We start from the raw sequence: 19,417 nt of genomic DNA on the forward strand, positions 1-19,417 counted from the left end.
TTGAGTTCAAAGAATGACTAATGTTTACAAAGTTTACATGAAGAGGTTATATGTTTTTGCTGCACTTTAAATCAGTTTTGTTTTTGGTACTAAAGTTCTTGTGGGGCCACGATAAATGACTTGTGGGCTGGTCCGGCTTTTGTCACGTGTTTCGGAACATATTCCTCAGAAATAAACACAATTCCTTAAATGTTGCAATAGTGTTGTCTTTGTGGATGTGTGCAGTTGCTTAAACTGACCACGTGGTGGAGAAGTTGGACAAGCGTCTCTCGTTTAGTTTAGAATATTCATTTAATTGTATTTCCCCGTTACTTTTGTGCTGTATTTCAAAACTATAAAGGAAAATTTACCAGATTATTATTTATTTTAGTGTTTTATTTTTCTTAATGTTATATTTTTTAGTCCCGCCTCCTGCTGTGACGTCATCGTAGGCTAAACTTTTCCTCTGCAGACTTTGGATCTTGAGTCTTCGCTCAAACACACAAGATGACGATGCCCGTGGTTTTTATTTGCCAATGACCCACGTCTGACTATAAATCGGAATATTTCGGGGGCCTGATATTTCTGGGGGCCGCAGGTACTGGACATGGCTCACGGGTCAGCTGGCTGGTTGGGACTTCTCTTCTGCGCCACAGCCATCGCTGTGGTCGCGGGTGACTCTGGTATGTTGTTGCAGATTTTTAAAACTTTTAATCTCACCCTATAGCCAGAGCTTTTTTGTGGTCGAGATGTCTGCCTGAGTGGAGGTCTGGAATGTTTCATTTCCTCCCCCTCTGGCAGAGACAGTAACAACAGAGAAGACTCCTGAAGAGTCAACACCAGTGTCTCTTATATATCTTTGTTGAAGTAAGAATCTCTGGAAATCCTGGTGTTTTTTAAATGTGTTAATCTGAACTGTTGATGGTCTTGCATTAAAACATCAAGTCACTTTCTTGTTTTAAATGATGATTAAGTGAATGGAGGTTGTTTACATTTCTATTGAAGAATTTCTCGGCATATATTCCAACCCTCTCCAGCAACCACGTCCCCTAAATGATCTACATTTATATGTTATTCCACCCATAGTTTATTTAAAGTTATAGGACGAAAGATGGCATTATAAGGATTAATTGTTTGAAAAATGTATTAAATATAATAGTATTAAATTGTGTATCTGATCTTGTCAAATTGAAAAAGTAATGATCTTGTTTTTCTTTCTTTTTAATAGCTTATGAGTTTTTTTTAAAGTCAGCATATCCCCTTTTTCATTTTAAATAGTATCGAGTACTGTGACAACATATATTTATTTTCTTCTCATCTGTACAGCTATATACTGTTCTCTTAATGCACATATTTTCAGTACACACATGTTTCTTTTGACCTACATTAAAGAAACAACTCGACTAATGAATAATGGGTGGTTACAAATGGCCACTAAACAAATGGATAGACATCAATTACACTTGTTTTTTTCCTTTCCCGTCTACATTTATTTTCATTTACAGCCATTGTCGTCAGCACTGTAGAAACTACTACCACACATCTCTGAAGAGTTAGTTTCTTGTTCCTTTCTTTTTAAAATCATTAAACAATGGACTCTGTTTTGATTAATTTATATTTATCTAAACATAATTACATGGATTCGAGTCACTTTAATGAGACATTTAATTGCAATGAGGTATTTAATTTAAATAGAGTAAGTAAGTAAGTAAGTAATTTTTATTTGTAGAGCGCTTTTCCAGACCAGGGTCACAAAGCACTTTAACAATCAAAACAATATTTAATAAAGTATATACTTTAAAGATCAAGATAAAACTGATAACACAACAGGAGTTCCAGAAAATCAAAGAAAAGCCTGAACAAATAAAAACGTCTTAAGATGTTTCTTAAAGGAGTCAGTAGACTCCATCAAGCGCAAAGAGAGAGGAAGATCCATTCAAGTCAAGTCAAGAGTTGACACCATTAGCTATGTAAATGCTTTAAGAAGACTTAATTTTATGTATCATATTCAATATTATATTGCTTTCATCACTGTGATCGCCGTGTGAATTTCCAAAAGTGTATAATATTATGAAGAACCTGTCGATTAATTTGAACTTCCAAACAGTCCAGCAAACAGGAAGGCGACCGCCCAGAGCCTCTGAGCCTGTCGTGATCCGGAGTCACACCTCCAAACTCCACATGAGCCGAGATGAGATCAACCGTCTTCGCTTCAAGCCCACCATCGACACCCTCCAACTCTCCGAGGGCCACGAGGCCAGATTCAACTGTTCCATCGACGTACCCGACTCCAGGCTGGAGGCCACCATCGTGTGGGTGAAGAACGGCCAGGACTTGTCGGTGCTGGCCAATGAGCTGCAGACCGTCGCCGACGGGGTCATAACCCTCCTCTCCACTGTCAGGTGTGTGTTGAACCTTGTGATCAATGTGAAGCATCTTGTGAGTAACACTCTACTCCAGCATCCTTCAGGTGCAGCAGGCGGATGCGGGAGAGTACCGATGTCGACTCATTATCAGCGACACTGTCGTGGAGTCTCTACCCATCACCGTCAAGGTGGAAGGTAATCGCTTCACTCTCTTCTGCTTATGTGAGGTCGGTCAGGGGGCCCCTGTTAGGGCCTCCACTTAGAGCTGAGAAAATACTGATTGAACAATAGTTGATCTTGATTTTATGGCCATAGAAATTTTAAAAATGAATGTGCAGAAAGTGATTTTTTTGTTTCGAGTTCAGTTACAATTTTAACATCTAGTAGTTACTAGAAATTATCTTGAGATTTAGTACTTACTTATAAGGAACTTTATATATAACAGCTTATAGCATGCTAATTTTCGAGAATCGGACCGAGAAATATAAACAAGATGATATTATATATAACATAATTACAAAAACTTTGTGATATTTACTATTAATTTTGCTAAATAATCAAATAGTTTTTTTAGTTGGTGTGGTAGGACTGAGCAGCCTGAATAGTCTCACTCTTGCTGAAGTTGTTACTAAAATAAACGTTCTAATTTATTTTCTAATATATTAAACACTCTAAAACCACTAACTTTTTTAGATTTACAAGCTTGTCCAAGTACGTACATTTTACTAGGAATTTCAAATGATTTATTTATTGGTTATTTACAATAAAAGCCAAATATTAATAAAATGGGAAAATATAAAAATGGTTAGCTCTACAACCTATACTTCAGCACTGCTTTTTTCCTTGTCTAGCTACCTCTCAGTGAACTCATCCCTGTTTTTTTCACTGTCAGAATGCATGCAAATGTCACATACATCGTCGTATGTGTAGCCCAATGAATTTTAGAGCAGTTATACTTGTTCAAGTGCACGTGAGTGGCGACAGGATCAGTGACGGGTCACGATGAAGTCGCTGAGAAGTGTTCGACGAGAGAAAGAAGAAGGGAAATGACAACGAACCACTTTCTGGCCGCTGCTTAGAAAAAGAAAGAGGAAACTTTGGTTAAAAGTGTCTCACGGCCTCTGTTGTACGTCCTCGGCAGGTCTTCCCACGTTCACTCAACAGCCAGAAGACAGAAACGTGACCAAGGACACTCCCTTCACGCTCTTCTGCGCAGCGGTCGGACCCCCGGACCCGGTGAAGATCCGCTGGCTTCGGGATGGATTACTTCATAGGGAGTTTTATAATTCTCCCAGCAACTTCACGGTGACAGGTTCGCACCTACACACTCAAGGAGGATCTACTCCTTCTTTAATTTTCCGTGAATGTTCCACAACACAATGAATCACATATAGTTCGACTCGCTTGAATCAGATGCTGTTTTAATGGTAGTCTTAACCGTAGCTCATCACTTGTTTTTAAGTATCACAGGCTAAGTATTTAAGTTCCCCATGTCTGCGACTTTGACGCTAATATGTTTGAGCTGTCATCAAATTCTTGTTGTTTTTTTCCATTCGGCCTCGCCAGTGCTGCCTCAGCATCAACCGCTCATGACTAACTGTTCAGCTACTCTTTTTGTATCTGACACTTGAGTGGAGTTCAAGTCACAAATCAAGCTAGTTGACCGGAATTATTTCCGTTAGGTTCCCAAACTACAAACCAACTCCCCCATGGAGAGCTGTACGGCCAAAGAGATATTAAAATATGACTATAAAATTTGCATTTCCAGAAGAAAATGCAGTGCGAATGCTGAATCTGCTGAATCTGTAAACTGAAGAAAGAAATAGAAGTAGAAGTAGTAGTAGTAGTAGAAGTAGTGGGAGTAGGAGTAGGAGTAGAAGTAGAATAAGTAGTAGAAGTAGTATATGAATTAGTAGTGGGAGTAAAGTAAGTAGTTGAAGTAGTAGTAGAATTAGTAGAAGTAGAAGAAGTAGTAGAAGTAGTAGAGTTTTTTAGTAGAAATAGAAGTAGAAGTAGTAGTGGAAGTAGAATAAGTAGTATAAGAATTAGTAGTATAAGTAGAAGAAGTGGGAGTAGAATAAGTAGTAGAAGTAGTAGAAGAATTAGTAGTAGAAGTAGAAGTAGGGGTAGTAGAAGAAGTAGTAGATGTATAGTTAGTAGTTGTTGAAGTAGAAGTAGTAGAAGTAGTAGTAGAATAGTAGAATAATTATTAGTAGAAGAAGAGGTAGTGGGAGTAGAAGTAGTAGAAGTAGAAGTAGTAGAAGTAGAATAAGTAGTAGAAGTAGTAGGTCAAATTATAAGATATTAAAATACAAAAATTGCATAAAATACCAAGGTGAAATTATTATCTATATTATACTATTGAGAAAATGTATAATGTACAGCTAATGAAAATAAATGCAATAAGGAAGGTGTGTAATATAATAAAGGATTTGAAAAGTTGAAATGTTAATACGAGTTTCCTCTGATAATAATAATGTAATTTGCTTACAAAAAACATCTCACTCGCTCCAAAAAATTCCTCCCGATGAATCTGGTCAGAGCGCCAAACACATGTGGACCAGATCCTCACACCTGCGTCCAGAAGTACTCGCACAATGCAGTTGTACTCTTACTCTCTTTCTTCATGTTCCAAGTTGTTCTGAACATTACAGGTATTATTGGGGGTGTTTATTAGGTAACACGTCATAAACGATTACCAATAAGCATTAGAAGAATTCAGTTACCAACCTAAACCCGGCCATCATCTTAGATATAAACTTAATCTCACTTTTGATTAAAATGAGGATACGATACATTTTTTCGTAGAGCAGATAATTCATCTTTTCACCCCTTAATAGACAAGATGAGAACCATTCATTTCAAAGTCAGTGTTTCATCGGAGAGCTACCAGTTCTCTAGAATTACCCAGAAGACACTTGGGATTGGATTGAGTCAAACAGCCCAACAAACCGTAGACTTGTCCACCTTTATCTCTTATTGACTGTTTTCTTATCAGTCTATGTTATTCAGACTAAACACGTGTGGTCCTTGAACATCACACCAGATGGACTGGGTTTGCCTCCACAAATTAAGAAAAACAAAAGCACTATGCCTGCAATTATTAGAAAAAGAAAACAGTTAACTTCCCCTTTACCCTTTGAAACTTAACATTTGTTGATAAATGCACGACCTCTGCTCTCTTTATGTTCTAACCCTGAGTTTACAGCCGGTAGCTGAGGGGGGTTAAAGGTTCAGAGCTTTGGTCCTGCTTGTGCAAGGTCCCTGGCAGAGGCGGCGTGGGGTTTTGCTGTGCAGGGAGTCTGTTCGGGGGTTGGCCGCAGGGACAAAGAACCCTTTCAAGGGACGTCCCACTACCCAGCCGGGAGGGGCTGGACATAGAGGCTGGCAGAGTGCTGGCTCACAGAGCTCTGTCAACAATTCTTCAGCAGCTCTGCTGTGTTTACCTCAACTTTTCTCAACACCCTTTAAGGTTTCGTACGTCTGCAAATTCCTTCGTGACAAATACATCGGGCCAGATTGTGAGAAAAGGGGTGTTTTTTTTGGCTGGTCTAAAATAATCTTAGTGATTAATAAAAATAAGTCACGATTCTGCAAACCCTTGTGTTATCTCTGGGTCAAGGTGACCCGAATGCCATGAAGACAAACATGTTTGTGGTATCCCTTGTGTTGCCTCTGGGTCAAGCCCTCCCTGCCTTCCAGAAAAACATAAGCAGTGGTGGAGGCAGTTTATTACGTACCTTAAACACCTTTGTTTCGGGTCACCATGACCCAGAGATAACACAGGGATTAAAATACATACCCTCTTTTCAGACTATAAGGTGCACTTAATTTTTTTTTATTTTCTCCAAAATTGAAGGTGCACCATATAGTCTGGTGCAACTTATGAATTTATTTTGGTTGTTACGGACCTCGAACCCATTTTATCTGGTACACAGCGTGGTGGGAACCCATCAATTCCCACCATGAGGCTCCGTAGAATTTCTCGTCAGGAGCCTCCAGTAACTATGCAGTAAAAGAAAATGTACCTTATGTATAAAAAAAAGACACGTTCATTGATACTGCCCCCTATAGTCTGTTGCGCCTTATTGTCCGAAAAATATTGTAATATAGAATTGAAGCTTCTTTATTGAAAAATAAAAGAATACTTTTTGGTTATTTTGGTGGATAAAGTAAGTAAGTAAGTAAGTCATTTTTATTTGTATAGCGCTTTTCCAGACTAGGGTCACAAAGCGCTTTAACAATCAAAACAATATTCAATAAAGTATATACTTTAAAGATCAAGATAAAACTGAATTCATTAAGTAAGACACACCAGGCAGGGAAGTTGAAGAAGTAAGTAAGTAAGTAAGTAATATTTATTTATATAGCGCTTTTCGAGACCAGGGTCACAAAGCGCTTAGACAATCAAAACAATACTCAAAAAAGTAATGCAGTCATGGTGCAATAGGTGAAGACCATGAGGTCAAGAAGTGAAATGGAAGTTTCATAGCACACTAGTTAGCGGTGACGTTGTCATCATGATTCATGGGCACAAGATCATAAAATGAGTGTATTAGGCGAAGGGCTTGTGTATGAAAGTAAGTGTCTAAACAAGAAGGAGTTGTCTCGCCTGCAGTTAATACAAAACTCTAGCTCTAGTAGAAGAACTCACATTTCCCCGATCCTTAAAACTCTTCACTGGCTGCCAGTTTCTTTCAGGATCAACTTTAAAATTCTGGTTCTTACTTTCAGAGCTATTCATGGTCAGACTAAACCTTCGCTTTGTTCTTGTCTTCAATTATATAGGAAGTGTTGATGACAACATTGGCTACCTTTGCTGAGTCAGTGTTACTGAACTTCCTGTCGTGTCTTTGTTTGCTCTGCTTTTAAAAGTACAGCTGTTTGATTTGCACAGCTTGACTTAAAATTCAGTGATTTTTTTCACACCGTAATGACTACTTTCAAGACCTTCAGCACTTCAGACCAAGCACTTCATCAAGCAAACATATGATGAAATACAACCAACAGATCGTTTAAGAAAGAAATCATGGAAGAAATTAATCTGGAATACTTTAACTCATGAGGCTCCAAGTATGATATCTCTGAAGCACATTTGGCCTCTCAAACCTTTAAACCAGCAGGGAAAGTATGACAACAGTATCCGAAGAACTTTCCAATAACTTTTTTTTTTTTCGTGTGTGTGAATGGCGTGAGGTAATGTTTCCGTAAGGGAGACAGTGCAGAGAAAAAAACACAATAGCGACATTGTCGTTGAGTCGCTCTCCAACTCTCTCTGTGTTACTGGAGAGTCCGAACGACAGGAACTGTGTGACCAGGAAAAGGAAGGATTGTAAACACATAACAGGGAAGAGGCAATGATTCAAGTCTCAAACCTTTGACGCATCGTAAAACAATGAGTCACTTTTTCACTTGGCACAGTCACAGATTCCCCGAAATAACACGTTTACCTCTCATGTCAAATATGTCTGAGCTTCTTTTAAGGTCCAAACTCACTTTTTTTTTAATTGTATTTATTTCTTATTTTTGTCAACTACAGGTGTGGACAAGTTCACTCAGTTCAGCTGTGAGGCCCATAACTCAAAGGGGCTCACCACCTCCAGAGAAGCACATGTCCAAGTCAAAGGTAAACTCAACAAACTCAACAGTTAAGAAGGTCCTTTATTCCTGCAGATAATCCAGTTATTAGCTCGGTTAAGCCTGCATCGAACCACTAGCATGTTCTAGACAGGATGGTGTGCTTCGCACCTGTTTTGGCTATGGAGACATCTGAATTTTTCAAACCATTCTGGGATTTTAATCTTCTAAAAATATTCATTGTACATCCTTCATGCACACAACGCGTCTGATTTATTTGAAAACACTAGTATTTACGGAAGAATTCTAGGAAGAAAGGAATCAATAGTTGATGCTGTGATTGCTAGCAAAGTCTTTTATTTTAAAACAATATCTTCCAGACGTTTTAATTTTTTTTTTTCTGAACGTCGTATTGAAGAATGGGGTAAAAATAAAAATGTATTTAACCGTTGTGCGGCCTTTGGGTCAAGGTGACCCGGTGGCTTAAAAACAAATATTTGAGGTATCCCTTGTGTCTTCACCTGGAATACCATAAACGCATTTGTTTTTAGGCCTTCGGGTCACCATGACCCAGAGGCCACTTAAGTGTGCTCAACATAATGAGGGAAAAACTGAAATCTAATTCAAGTTAGATTAGTCAAAGCTCTGTGTTCCATGTCAATTTAAATGTGCCCATATAGCATTTCCACATATTCATACTTTTCTACTCACAACATAGAACGAACAGTCTTCATAGGCAGACATTTAAAGTCAAGATTTATTTTCAGCTTCCTCTGAGTAAATGGTTATTCTGTAAAATGTACATTTTTAAATATTTTCCTCTTGTATGAATGGGTTTAAAGTGAAATAATACAGTGTCTTTAATGTGAAATGCCACTAGATAACACTCTAAACTTGGAAATGATACCAGGAATAATTGAATTAGTAGATAAGAGCCAGAGTTTCTTAACCATCTAGTGGTGTTTTTAAAGTGAAGACACTGTATTATGATACTGTGATCAGATGTTTCATGAAGCTTAATCCTCCCATCCTTTACCTCAAACGTAGAGATGTTTATCTTCTTTGCCCTGATCCAGGATCTGATGTGTGAATCCACATCCACAACCATTTATTGTGTTCACTGTCTTGCAGTGCCTCCTAGTCCTGTGTCCGATGTTGTTGTAACCGAGAAGCAATCCAGCAAACTACTGCTGAGCTGGACACCCGGTCACGACGGCTTCTCTCCCCTGTCCCGGTGTCTAATCCGGGTAATCTCACGGTTCTCACGTGGACTGGCGTTTCATCTGAGATGGAATCTTGACACGCTCTCTCTCTGCCACAGGTCAAAGAGGTGAGCCGGAGGATCGGCGAAGTGACCATCACCAGGTTCGTCAACGCCACCGTGCCGCCGTTCCGGTCGGAGATCCCGGGACTCAAGGCCATGACGTGTTACAACATGAGCGTTTCCTGCAGCAATGAGGTGGGGACCTCCCCTACTTCCGCCTGGATCCAGAGCAACACCACCGAAGGAGGTGTGTTTCACTTGTAGGAAGAGATCTGAAAAAATGTTGACGAAAACATTTCATTTTTAGCAACAACTTTGATAGGATAAGAACATCTTTAAATACATGATTTTGGGTTATGGTCGACCTAATTTTGAACATGTCATTGAGCCGGCTCCGAAAAAAACTAGCTGGGTTTTTTGGTCCCTGAAGCTCCTCAGCCATCATCGTAAATATGTGGTTCACCAAACGTCTCATTATGTAATTACACGACTGCTGTCCCGGGTCAAACTGCTCTTTGCTTCTCTGTTTATTTTAAGACATATTTGATTTTAAGTTCATACATTCTTGTTTCATTACATACACATATTTGGCATATTTAACCTGAAGGATTCCACACAATGGATGTGAATTGTTGTTTTTCTCATGTTGTCCAGAAAGGTCAGAAGGGGAAATAGGAGTGCCTTGCTGAAAAAACACAAGTTCGTAGAGGGTGGAGTTGTGTTTCCTTCCTAAAAAACCACACAGAGGGATATTTTAGATCAGACTTTGATGGTCTCGTGTAGGAAATGAGGACATTCCAAACTTTTCAAATGACTCTACAGTAAATAGATCTTGTTTTGATTTTCTATATTGAGGTATTTTGTAATTTGGAATGAACGTAACTAAACTGATTATTAATAAACAAATTAATTACTCATAGGTATCATTAAAAACACAGTGTACATTCAAATAATAAAGTAAACTTCAGTCCTAAATGCTAGGTTGCCAGATGCGTTAGCTTAGCAACATCCCTGCCCAAGTCAAAACCACAGCAGTCTTATCTTATAACTGAATTCCAAAAACATTTTTCTTTCTTCGCAGTCCCATATGATTTGAGGAATTCTGTTTCATAATGTGTTTTTATAATTTTATATCGTTCATTTTTTTTAACTAACTTTGAAAGAAGCTAGGTGTGTTAGCAACTAGAAGCTATAAAAGTGAATGATTGCTACAAAACTGAAACTACAGGACAACTATATTTGAACATATTATTGAAATAAATAGATTCTTTTCTTACCGATAACACCAACAAAACATACCTTTCTTGGTGGACTTCATAAATAACTCGTAGTCTCTAATGGATTCATCTAAAACGGTGTAAACGTAGCACAGCGTTAGCATTATCGATAGTTAGGATTTATTTATTAAGAAATATTGTTCTCAACTCTTCCTCCATCTCCCCGACACAGTGCCGTCGGTTTACCCTCGTAACGTGACGGTTCAGAGGAACGACTCGTGGCTGATGATCCGGTGGAAACCTCCGCCTGAGGACAAGATAAACGGCATCCTGCAGGGATATGATGTCATCATCAGACACGGGACGCAGGTCAACAAGGTGAGGACGAGGAATTTTTATTTCTGTGTGATGATTTTATTGTGTGTTTTTTTTGTGGGTCAAAATGTTTTATGGCTGAGATAATGTTGAGTCATGTGAGGTGAATATATATATATATATATATATATATATATATATATATATATATAGTGGTCATAAACAGTGTATAAAATGTTAGTTTAAGAGTTAAAGAGAAATATAAATGATTAGATTACATTATAAACACAATATAATTGTTAGATATAGATATACAGTAGATATATAATAGATATAAATATATAGATTTAGATGTAGATGTACATATACATATACATATACATATACATATACATAATATACATATACATATACATGTAGATATAGATATAGATATATAGATGTATAATAGATATAAATACAGATATAGATATATAGATATATATAGATGTATAATACATATAAATATAGATGTAGATATATAGAGATAGAGATAGAGATGTATAACAGATATAGATACAGATCTAGATGTAGATATAGATGTAGATATAGATATATAGATGTATAATATATATAAATACAGAAATAGATATAGATATAGATATATAATACATTAGTTGTCATCAAGAAATAAATTGAATTACACAAAAAACTGTGTCAAAAGTCAAATATAAGTTTCTACATTTGCCAACTGATCCACTTCCTTTAAAATAATCCTAAACAAGGGTCATGAAGACAAAAGAGGAAATCTTTATAATAACAAATGAATGGTGATGTAATTACTCAGCATATGATCCTGTCCAAGGAAGCTAATATGACGTGAAAATTGTTTTTACTTTGGCTCGTGCTGAGTCACAGGGATGTGAATGGAATATAGTGCAGGATGTGGACAGAGGCCTGAATATCTATTGTTCAGTCAGGTGCTGGGGTCACAATGGATCTGTCGTCACAGCAGTGACGGGAATGTGTGAATCGCCGATACATACTTGCCTTTTTTTTTCCATTTGGTCGTTATTTTGCTTCCGTTTGGATTTAGTTCCTTTAGATAAGGTCAATCATGTGCCCGCCACAGAGGAACTCCAGATGTGCTCTTGTGAAAGACAGTCTCATGTTCTAATGTGACCCGACGTTTTCTCTCCTTCCCCTTTTGCCACTTCCAAGTTTCACATTGATGAGGCTGCTGTCTATCATATACTGTAGACACCAGGCAGGTGCATGTGGTGTCGAGGTCAGCGTTCACTCCACCTCATTGATTTATTTTTTTATTCAGGCAATATCAAGTCAGTTTCAATTTATTTAAAAAAATGTCTCTTTATGAACCAGGTTTGTTAAAAATCGAAGTAGTTCTGAGTTAAGTGAGGTAACTTTAGGTTAAGAGCTCGGCCAGATCTGGTTCTCTGTCTACAGTTATCTGACCCTCATGAGGTCCAAGTAAAACTCACTAGAACTTTTTTTATTACTTTAGAGTTTCAAATTAATATACAATTCAAACAATGCAGCTTTTTATGATTTAGATCATTTTTTAAACTGTTTTTGTGTGTATATTGAATATATATTTTTAATTTGTATTCATGAAAATTCTCATTATTTATTTATTCAAATATGCTATTCAAACAAACTAAGTATATTTATTTGCTACAAACATACACTCAGATGCACTTACACACATTCATATAAAGTATATACAGTATTTATTTTATAATATCTCTTAATTTAGTTTAAAAATCTTTCATATTCTGCTTGTAACTTTAGTAAATAGATTAATACTACTTTATTTATCACAATGTATAAAAAAATACAAATTGATCTTTTTGGCCTTAGATTTGACTGCTTATTTTATTGATTTTAATCAAAAATAGCAAATAATTATCTTCAAAAACATGTATAATTTTATATATATTATATATTTATGGAATAGTTCCAACAAATTTAACAGTTTTTAAAATTAGTATTTCAATAAAATTACTGCCATTGTATATTGTGGCTCCTCTAGAAATGTCAGGTCCAAAGTCTTTTTTCAACTTTTTTCAAGTACACAATGACTCAAAAGGAATGTTTGATTAAAACATTACTATGGTGCTGGAACAATGTTTCACTGAAGAATCATTTTCAACCGTAAAAATGTGCTTTCAGATCCGCAGGTCCACCAACACGGCCTTCGTGGCTCTAGAGGAATTCAACACCACCTACAGCGTGGAGGTGGCGGCGTGCACGCAGGCGGGCAGCGGCATGGTCAGCCCACCGGTCTATCTCTTCGTGCATGAAGACAGTGAGTAGCTCTTCACCTCATCACTGGCCACATGTGATGTGTCTTGTAATAAGTTTAGAAACAGTACGTCTGATTGTAAATCATAAGCCAGGTGTTTTTATGAAACTGACATTCTCGTAATCTAAAATCGTACCCTCTTTTTCACTTACTTCGGTGTCATGTAAAGTACACGATTATCGTTGGATTATTTAGTAGTTTTGTTGTGTGTTTTATATAGTTGTGTTTTGGATTAATACAACTGAAACCATACAGTTTACAGAAACACATTTATTATACCTACAAAAACAATAAAATTATTTTTTAATTGACATTATTTCTACATCAATTGATTGCTCCTGATGGTTGAGCTGGCGCGCTGCGTCGCAGCCTACTCCCATCAGTGTGTGATTGTGTGTGTGAATGGGTAAATTTGTAACTTAGTGTAAAGAGTGCTGAATAAGCATAGAAAGCGCTATATAAGTAAGAGCCATTTACCATTTAAAATAAATAACAAATATCGGTGGAAAAAAAATGTGATAAAAATATGTTTAAAAACCAAACAAACAAAAATAAATTCATAATATTATTATATTATTAGAGAACACTAAATGTACAGTAGGTGTAAGCCGTTCCTTGACCATAATGTTCCTGTTATATCTTTATAAATTAAAAAGTGATGCCCCCAAGTGAACTTTTCACTTTTCTTTTTCCGAATTTAGTGTAAGTTTTTGATCAATTTTGCAGACTTTTGTTGGTGCACACTTGAATTACTCAAATGAACATCCTTCAAAGGAACTCCTAAATTGGGTCAACCAAAGAAAAAAAAGCTCTGCTCCAATTCCAGTAGGATACAGTTTGCCAGCTATTGGGAGTTCTTGGCTGCAGCACTAAAGACAAGAATAGCCAAAAGAAACTGTTATAAATCTAAATAAAGCTCATCAAAACACTCATGAATGGAGCAATTAAAAGAAAAACTTTTTTTTATAATATGATTAGAAACTCTTTGAAGATTTTTTTTCTACATGCTTGAACTATTTTAACAGCCAGACAGACGGTAGTAAAGTCTGGCTTCTTCCTTTTAAGTGCTGCTCACCGTGGTAACCAGCAACTTCACACCAGTTTCCAACCTAATGTTGCTATAAAAAGGGTAAAGCTATCTTAACGTTCAAAATAAATAGTTTAATCTTTCATCGCATGTTTCCCATTTCTTTCCACCACAGGGTCTCTTCAGTCCCCAACTTCCAGTCCTGACACTGGGTTTCCAGACGCTGTCAACGTGGTTTTAGGCGTCATTTGTGGCATTTGTCTTCTGCTCATCGTCCTCTGGGTGGCCATATTTGTGCACAACAGGACCTCTGGCTCCTGGTGTTGGTGTGTATGTTTTCTTCTTCTCCTCAACTCAGAGCTTATATAACCACTAGAACTCTTCAAAGCCTATTTTTCTATGGAAACAAATTGGCTTCTGGATGTGAATAAACTCTTTTATGGAGCACCTTGAGTACATTAAGTCTTCCTGCTTTTCTTAATAAACTGCTGCTTCCGTTTAGTCATTGTTTCCTGATGTCTGTAATGACAGCACAGCTGCTCGTGTTGACAACAGCCAGACAGAGATTGTTTAAAAAAATAAATAAGGAGAAAACATTCTTTACGAAACAGTGGAAATGTGTCGCCACCTTGTGTTGAGATGAGGAAACTGCATCTTTCAGTATATTTTCTCAGCTATTTTTTTCTTACCATGGCTCTCCCTTCAGGCGGTTCTTTGCAAGTCCAGATAAACTTCAACCTGTCGTGCAGTACAACGCCCAGAGAACCTACAACCGATCCGCCGTGGAAGTAACACGTACGTAACCAGGATTACTAGTGATAGTTCACCCGAAATTTCACTCAATTACTACTCACCCTCATGTCGAATAAGAGTTGGAATTATTTTCTGAGTAATCCTTTCCTTTTTAGAGTAATAGGCAAAAATGTAAATTTTAATGTAGCAACTGGAGCTGAGTTTGTCTTCATCTTTGTCCAAAAATAAACACTTAAAAACATCCAAATATGGAATGAATGAGTCCCTGAGTCTATTAGTGTTGGATAACCATATACGATAACATTAAACAAGTTAAAGTTTTAAAGGTATTTAAAATAATAATTCCAACCCTTCGTCAACCTGAGGGCGACAATAAGTGACAATTTTATTTTGGGTGAAGTATCATTTTAAGTGTTATATACCAACAATCGGCACAGATATTAAAGCTAGCTTTGTTTGCAGTCGCCCATCTCGGCATCTGCGAGGAGCTCCAGGCTAAACTTCGAGATGTGATGGTGTTGAGGAACCTGCTGTCCATTGGAAAGATTCTCGGAGAAGGTGAGGAATGATAATAATCCATTTTTAAAAAGTTAGCTTACTCAGTCCTAGTATTGTTTATTTATGTTTTGCTCAAAGGTTGAGCGTCCCCTCGTGAATGCCTCCCGGTCCTGGTGTCTATATGTTTGTATTAGTGTAGTAAAATGTATCGAAAAACGTATCGCTGTTTTATTTTATAATTACATTTGAATATGCATCATCATTTTTTTGTATTTTGTACCTCAAATATTGTGTTGAGGAAGAACTTATTTTGTCTTCGTAGGTGAGTTCGGGTCGGTGGTTGAAGGACAACTTAAGCAACCCAATGGAACCACCGAGAAAGTTGCCGTGAAAACGATGAAAAGTAAGTGACTCTTTTCCCATTCGTCAAAGGGTGTGTTCGACTTATTTATATTTGACGTGTTATTGCAGTGGACAGCTTTTCTCAGCGAGAGATCGAGGAGTTCTTGAACGAGGCGGCGTGCATGAAAGACTTCAACCATCCAAACGTCATCAAGCTGCTCGGTGAGTTAAAGTCAGCCACACAATCGTGTGGATCATTACGATGAACGTACTCGTTCTCTCAGGTGTGTGTCTGGAGGTGGGAAATGGAAACTGTCCTAAGCCGATGGTCATCCTGCCCTTCATGAAATATGGAGATCTCCACAGCTTCCTGCTGCGCTCACGGCTAGGAGAGAGTCAGATTGTAAGTTTGGGTCAATTTTACTAAACTGGCTGCTGTTGAATTCACCTTTACCCTATAATGGACCAAATAAACTTAATTTAAAAAATCTTTTTTAGCTTTTCCTGTCGTAAAATGTTCTTAGTTTGATTTAAGATAGTATAGCTTTATTATTTAATAAAGCATTAAGAGAATATATTCCAAGATACAAAGTGTTAATTTATCCACAAGCTAAGCTAAAATGTATACAATTCAATTCAAGATTTACTTCACTTAATTTCACGTTTCACCATTTAGTACATGTTACAGGGTGGAAAGGTTAACCCTAGCAAACAGTGTCTCTGTAATATAGATATATAGATGGACTTATCTGCAAGGGATGACAAAGTGCAAGTTATAAAGAACATCGATTAAAGGAAGTAACGCAAAGGAGAAAGATACAATCATTAACATAGAATAACATCACACTTTCACTCCATTCCTGCCCCCGAACTCAGAATGAAACAGCCTAATAGCACGAGGAATGAATGAGTCCCTGAGTCTGTTAGTGTTGTATAGCTATATACCATAACATTATACGACAATAGCGTCAAACTTTATCACAAACAAAATGTACATTTACTAGGAAGTATGACTATGATTGCTGTGTTGACTTTTTATTCTGGGAGGCTCGATATATTTTAAATCGCAACTAATGGTAAAACCCGACTCCCTTGACTCACATGTTTCAAATGTTGAAGTCATGTCTCTCATCATGACCATGTTTTAACTTATTAATATATAAAGTTCTCCGTCTGAAATCTCAGCAAACTAGAGGTTACGAGAGCGGAGTCCATTATGACGTAATAATGTTATTCACTCCTTCTCCAGCCAGCTGTAATCACACCTCGCTTTGTTTATTCAATGAATCCCTTGGAGTGGGGGACCAGATAAAAAAGGGAGCAGTTTTAACGGTTGACCCACTTAACATCATGGATATGAAGACGAGTTTGATAATCTACTCTTGCTTGTCCAGTTTCTACCCACTCAGACTCTGCTCAAGTTCATGGTGGACATAGCGATGGGGATGGAATATCTCAGCGGTCGCAACTTCCTGCACCGAGACCTGGCTGCACGGAACTGCATGTAAGTCTGTGTGAGAAGACTTCGGTGAGACTCCTGCAGGGTCGATATAATGCTCTCTGTTCTCTTAAAGGCTTCGAGATGACATGACGGTGTGCGTGGCGGACTTTGGACTGTCCAAGAAGATTTACAGCGGGGATTATTATAGACAAGGCAGGATAGCAAAGATGCCTGTCAAGTGGATCGCTGTCGAGAGTCTGGCAGACCGAGTGTTTACTGTCAAGAGTGACGTGGTAAGAATCCTATTAAGACCCGGAATTTGTCTTGTGATTTAGTCGCCATGGTTCTTGTAATGTGCTGGTACTACAAATTCATCATAGATTTAAGTTTTCACGTTAATCGCAGAATGTACTAACATTTACTGCCACGATAAACAAGTGGAAAAGTAATATTTAAGAACATGACAACACAAGACTGAAGGTTAAATATTTCAAGCTACATTAAAAAAAATGGCCTTTAATTGATCTCTGAGTATCTTGAGTATTAGGGCCACTCAAAGATTTAAGTGATGTAAAATACATTTTTTACTAAATTACATTTTTTTTTAAATACTTAAAATCATTACGAAGAGTCAATAGAGGGAAATGTTTTGTTGTTTTTAAAGCCAAGACAAATCTCCAAATATTTATTTTGCAATGCTAAAATGTTATGTACATTTGTGATATTTACATTATAATCCAAACCATATACATGTTCACAGTTCAGTGACTCTTAACCTTATATAAACATCTCCTACATGAACATGAACGACTGCTACTCCCCCGAAAAAATATCAATTTTTAAAAATATTTAGATTAAATACGACTAGATTAGATCTGTTAAAAGTATCATCCTGAAAAAAGATACATTATTTGAGTAATATTAATTCAATTATTATATAAATAGAAATTCAATTTTTGTAAAATATTAAAATAAAAAAGGGAAAATTGCCAATCATTAGAAAAATCTAGTTTGACGGCTAATCCTTAAAAAAGTATTCATTGCGATTTCTTTTGCTGCTCGCAGTGGGCGTTCGGTGTTACCATGTGGGAGATCGCCACACGAGGCATGACGCCGTACCCTGGCATCCAAAACCATGAAATCTACGACTACCTGCTGGAAGGACACAGACTGAAGCAACCTCCGGACTGTCTGGACGAACTGTGGGTGTTCCTATTCAATTTATACGTTATAAATAAACACTATCCTCATTGATGGATATTGTTGTTTTTTTTGTAGGTATGCCATCATGTTCAGCTGCTGGAGGCCTGATCCTCTGGACCGCCCTCTCTTCCCACAACTGAGAATAATGTTGGAAAAAGTAACGGAAAAGCTTCCCGAGGCCTTCAGTACAGATGATGTCATCTATATTAACACCAGCTTCCCCGATGAGGATCCAGACGGGAACCCTCTTCCTCCCGTGTGCACATCCTCGCCCTCCTGCAGCCACCAGGCGGCTGCAAATTCCGTGGTGACTGTAGACATCCACGAAAGCATGGAGGACGACGAACACGACGATCGTTACGTCATAGTCATGTCGTCGGATCCTTCCACGAGACCTGCGGGGATGGACACCCCACTTTTATCCGGCCATAGATCGGGTCGTACGAACGGAGATGTGGTTTCAGATGGAGTGGATCACAGCTCAAGCGACAAGTCTCATCTGCTGTAGAAAGCGGTACTAGAACTTTATATGGTCACAGCAAAAGTGTTTCCTAATTTCGACGCAGGGCAGAGTCATGTTCATGTTTATGTTCATGTAGGAGATGTTGATATAAGCTTAAGAGTCACTGAACTGTGAACATCTATATGGATGGTTTGGATTATGATGTAAATATCACAAGTGTACATAACATTTTAGCAATGCAAAATAAATATTTGGAGTTTTGTCTTGGCTTTAAAAACAACAAAAACATTTCCCTCTATTGACTCTTTGGTTCACGTGGCAAATACCATAATGTCCTACTTTTCTTTTTTTTCGGTTTCTTAACCGACTTTATCAACAAAAAATATGTTTTTTAAAATCTGTTTTACTAACCGTATATGAAATTGTATTTTGATTCAACACTTGCATCTTATCATATTTTATCCTTTATCAACTCAATTTTTGTCTACTGAATATGATGTTATGACCAAAAGATGGTTAGGGACTGTGAAATGTTTTTCTTTTCATTTAGCTTTATTGTTAGTTGTATTTCTGTCCTTTCTACAGTATATACAAATAATTACATATTTTAAACATGTTCGAAAATAAAATGTGTTCATTTTTTAGGGCGGGGAATCCGTTTAAAACT

General features: G+C 37.4%; 1 protein-coding gene across 1 annotated transcript; it reads left to right on the top strand.

Annotated features, from left to right (window-relative positions):
- The first annotated feature begins 465 nt into the window (after positions 1 to 465).
- Positions 466 to 19,365, top strand: mertka (c-mer proto-oncogene tyrosine kinase a). Its single transcript, XM_087802918.1, has 19 exons — positions 466 to 662; positions 2,087 to 2,381; positions 2,440 to 2,540; positions 3,487 to 3,657; positions 7,885 to 7,971; positions 9,054 to 9,169; positions 9,244 to 9,433; positions 10,636 to 10,781; positions 12,891 to 13,026; positions 14,226 to 14,376; positions 14,757 to 14,845; positions 15,266 to 15,361; positions 15,624 to 15,704; positions 15,773 to 15,865; positions 15,928 to 16,046; positions 17,038 to 17,147; positions 17,218 to 17,377; positions 18,150 to 18,286; positions 18,363 to 19,365. Exons 1-19 carry the CDS (start codon positions 587 to 589, stop codon positions 18,793 to 18,795), a joined length of 2,787 nt encoding a protein of 928 aa, XP_087659044.1. The 5' UTR covers positions 466 to 586; the 3' UTR covers positions 18,796 to 19,365.
- Positions 19,366 to 19,417: the final 52 nt, after the last annotated feature.

This window comes from Callionymus lyra, chromosome 11 (genome assembly GCF_982586985.1).
Source record: "Callionymus lyra chromosome 11, fCalLyr1.hap1.1, whole genome shotgun sequence".
Lineage (NCBI taxonomy): Eukaryota > Metazoa > Chordata > Actinopteri > Syngnathiformes > Callionymidae > Callionymus > Callionymus lyra.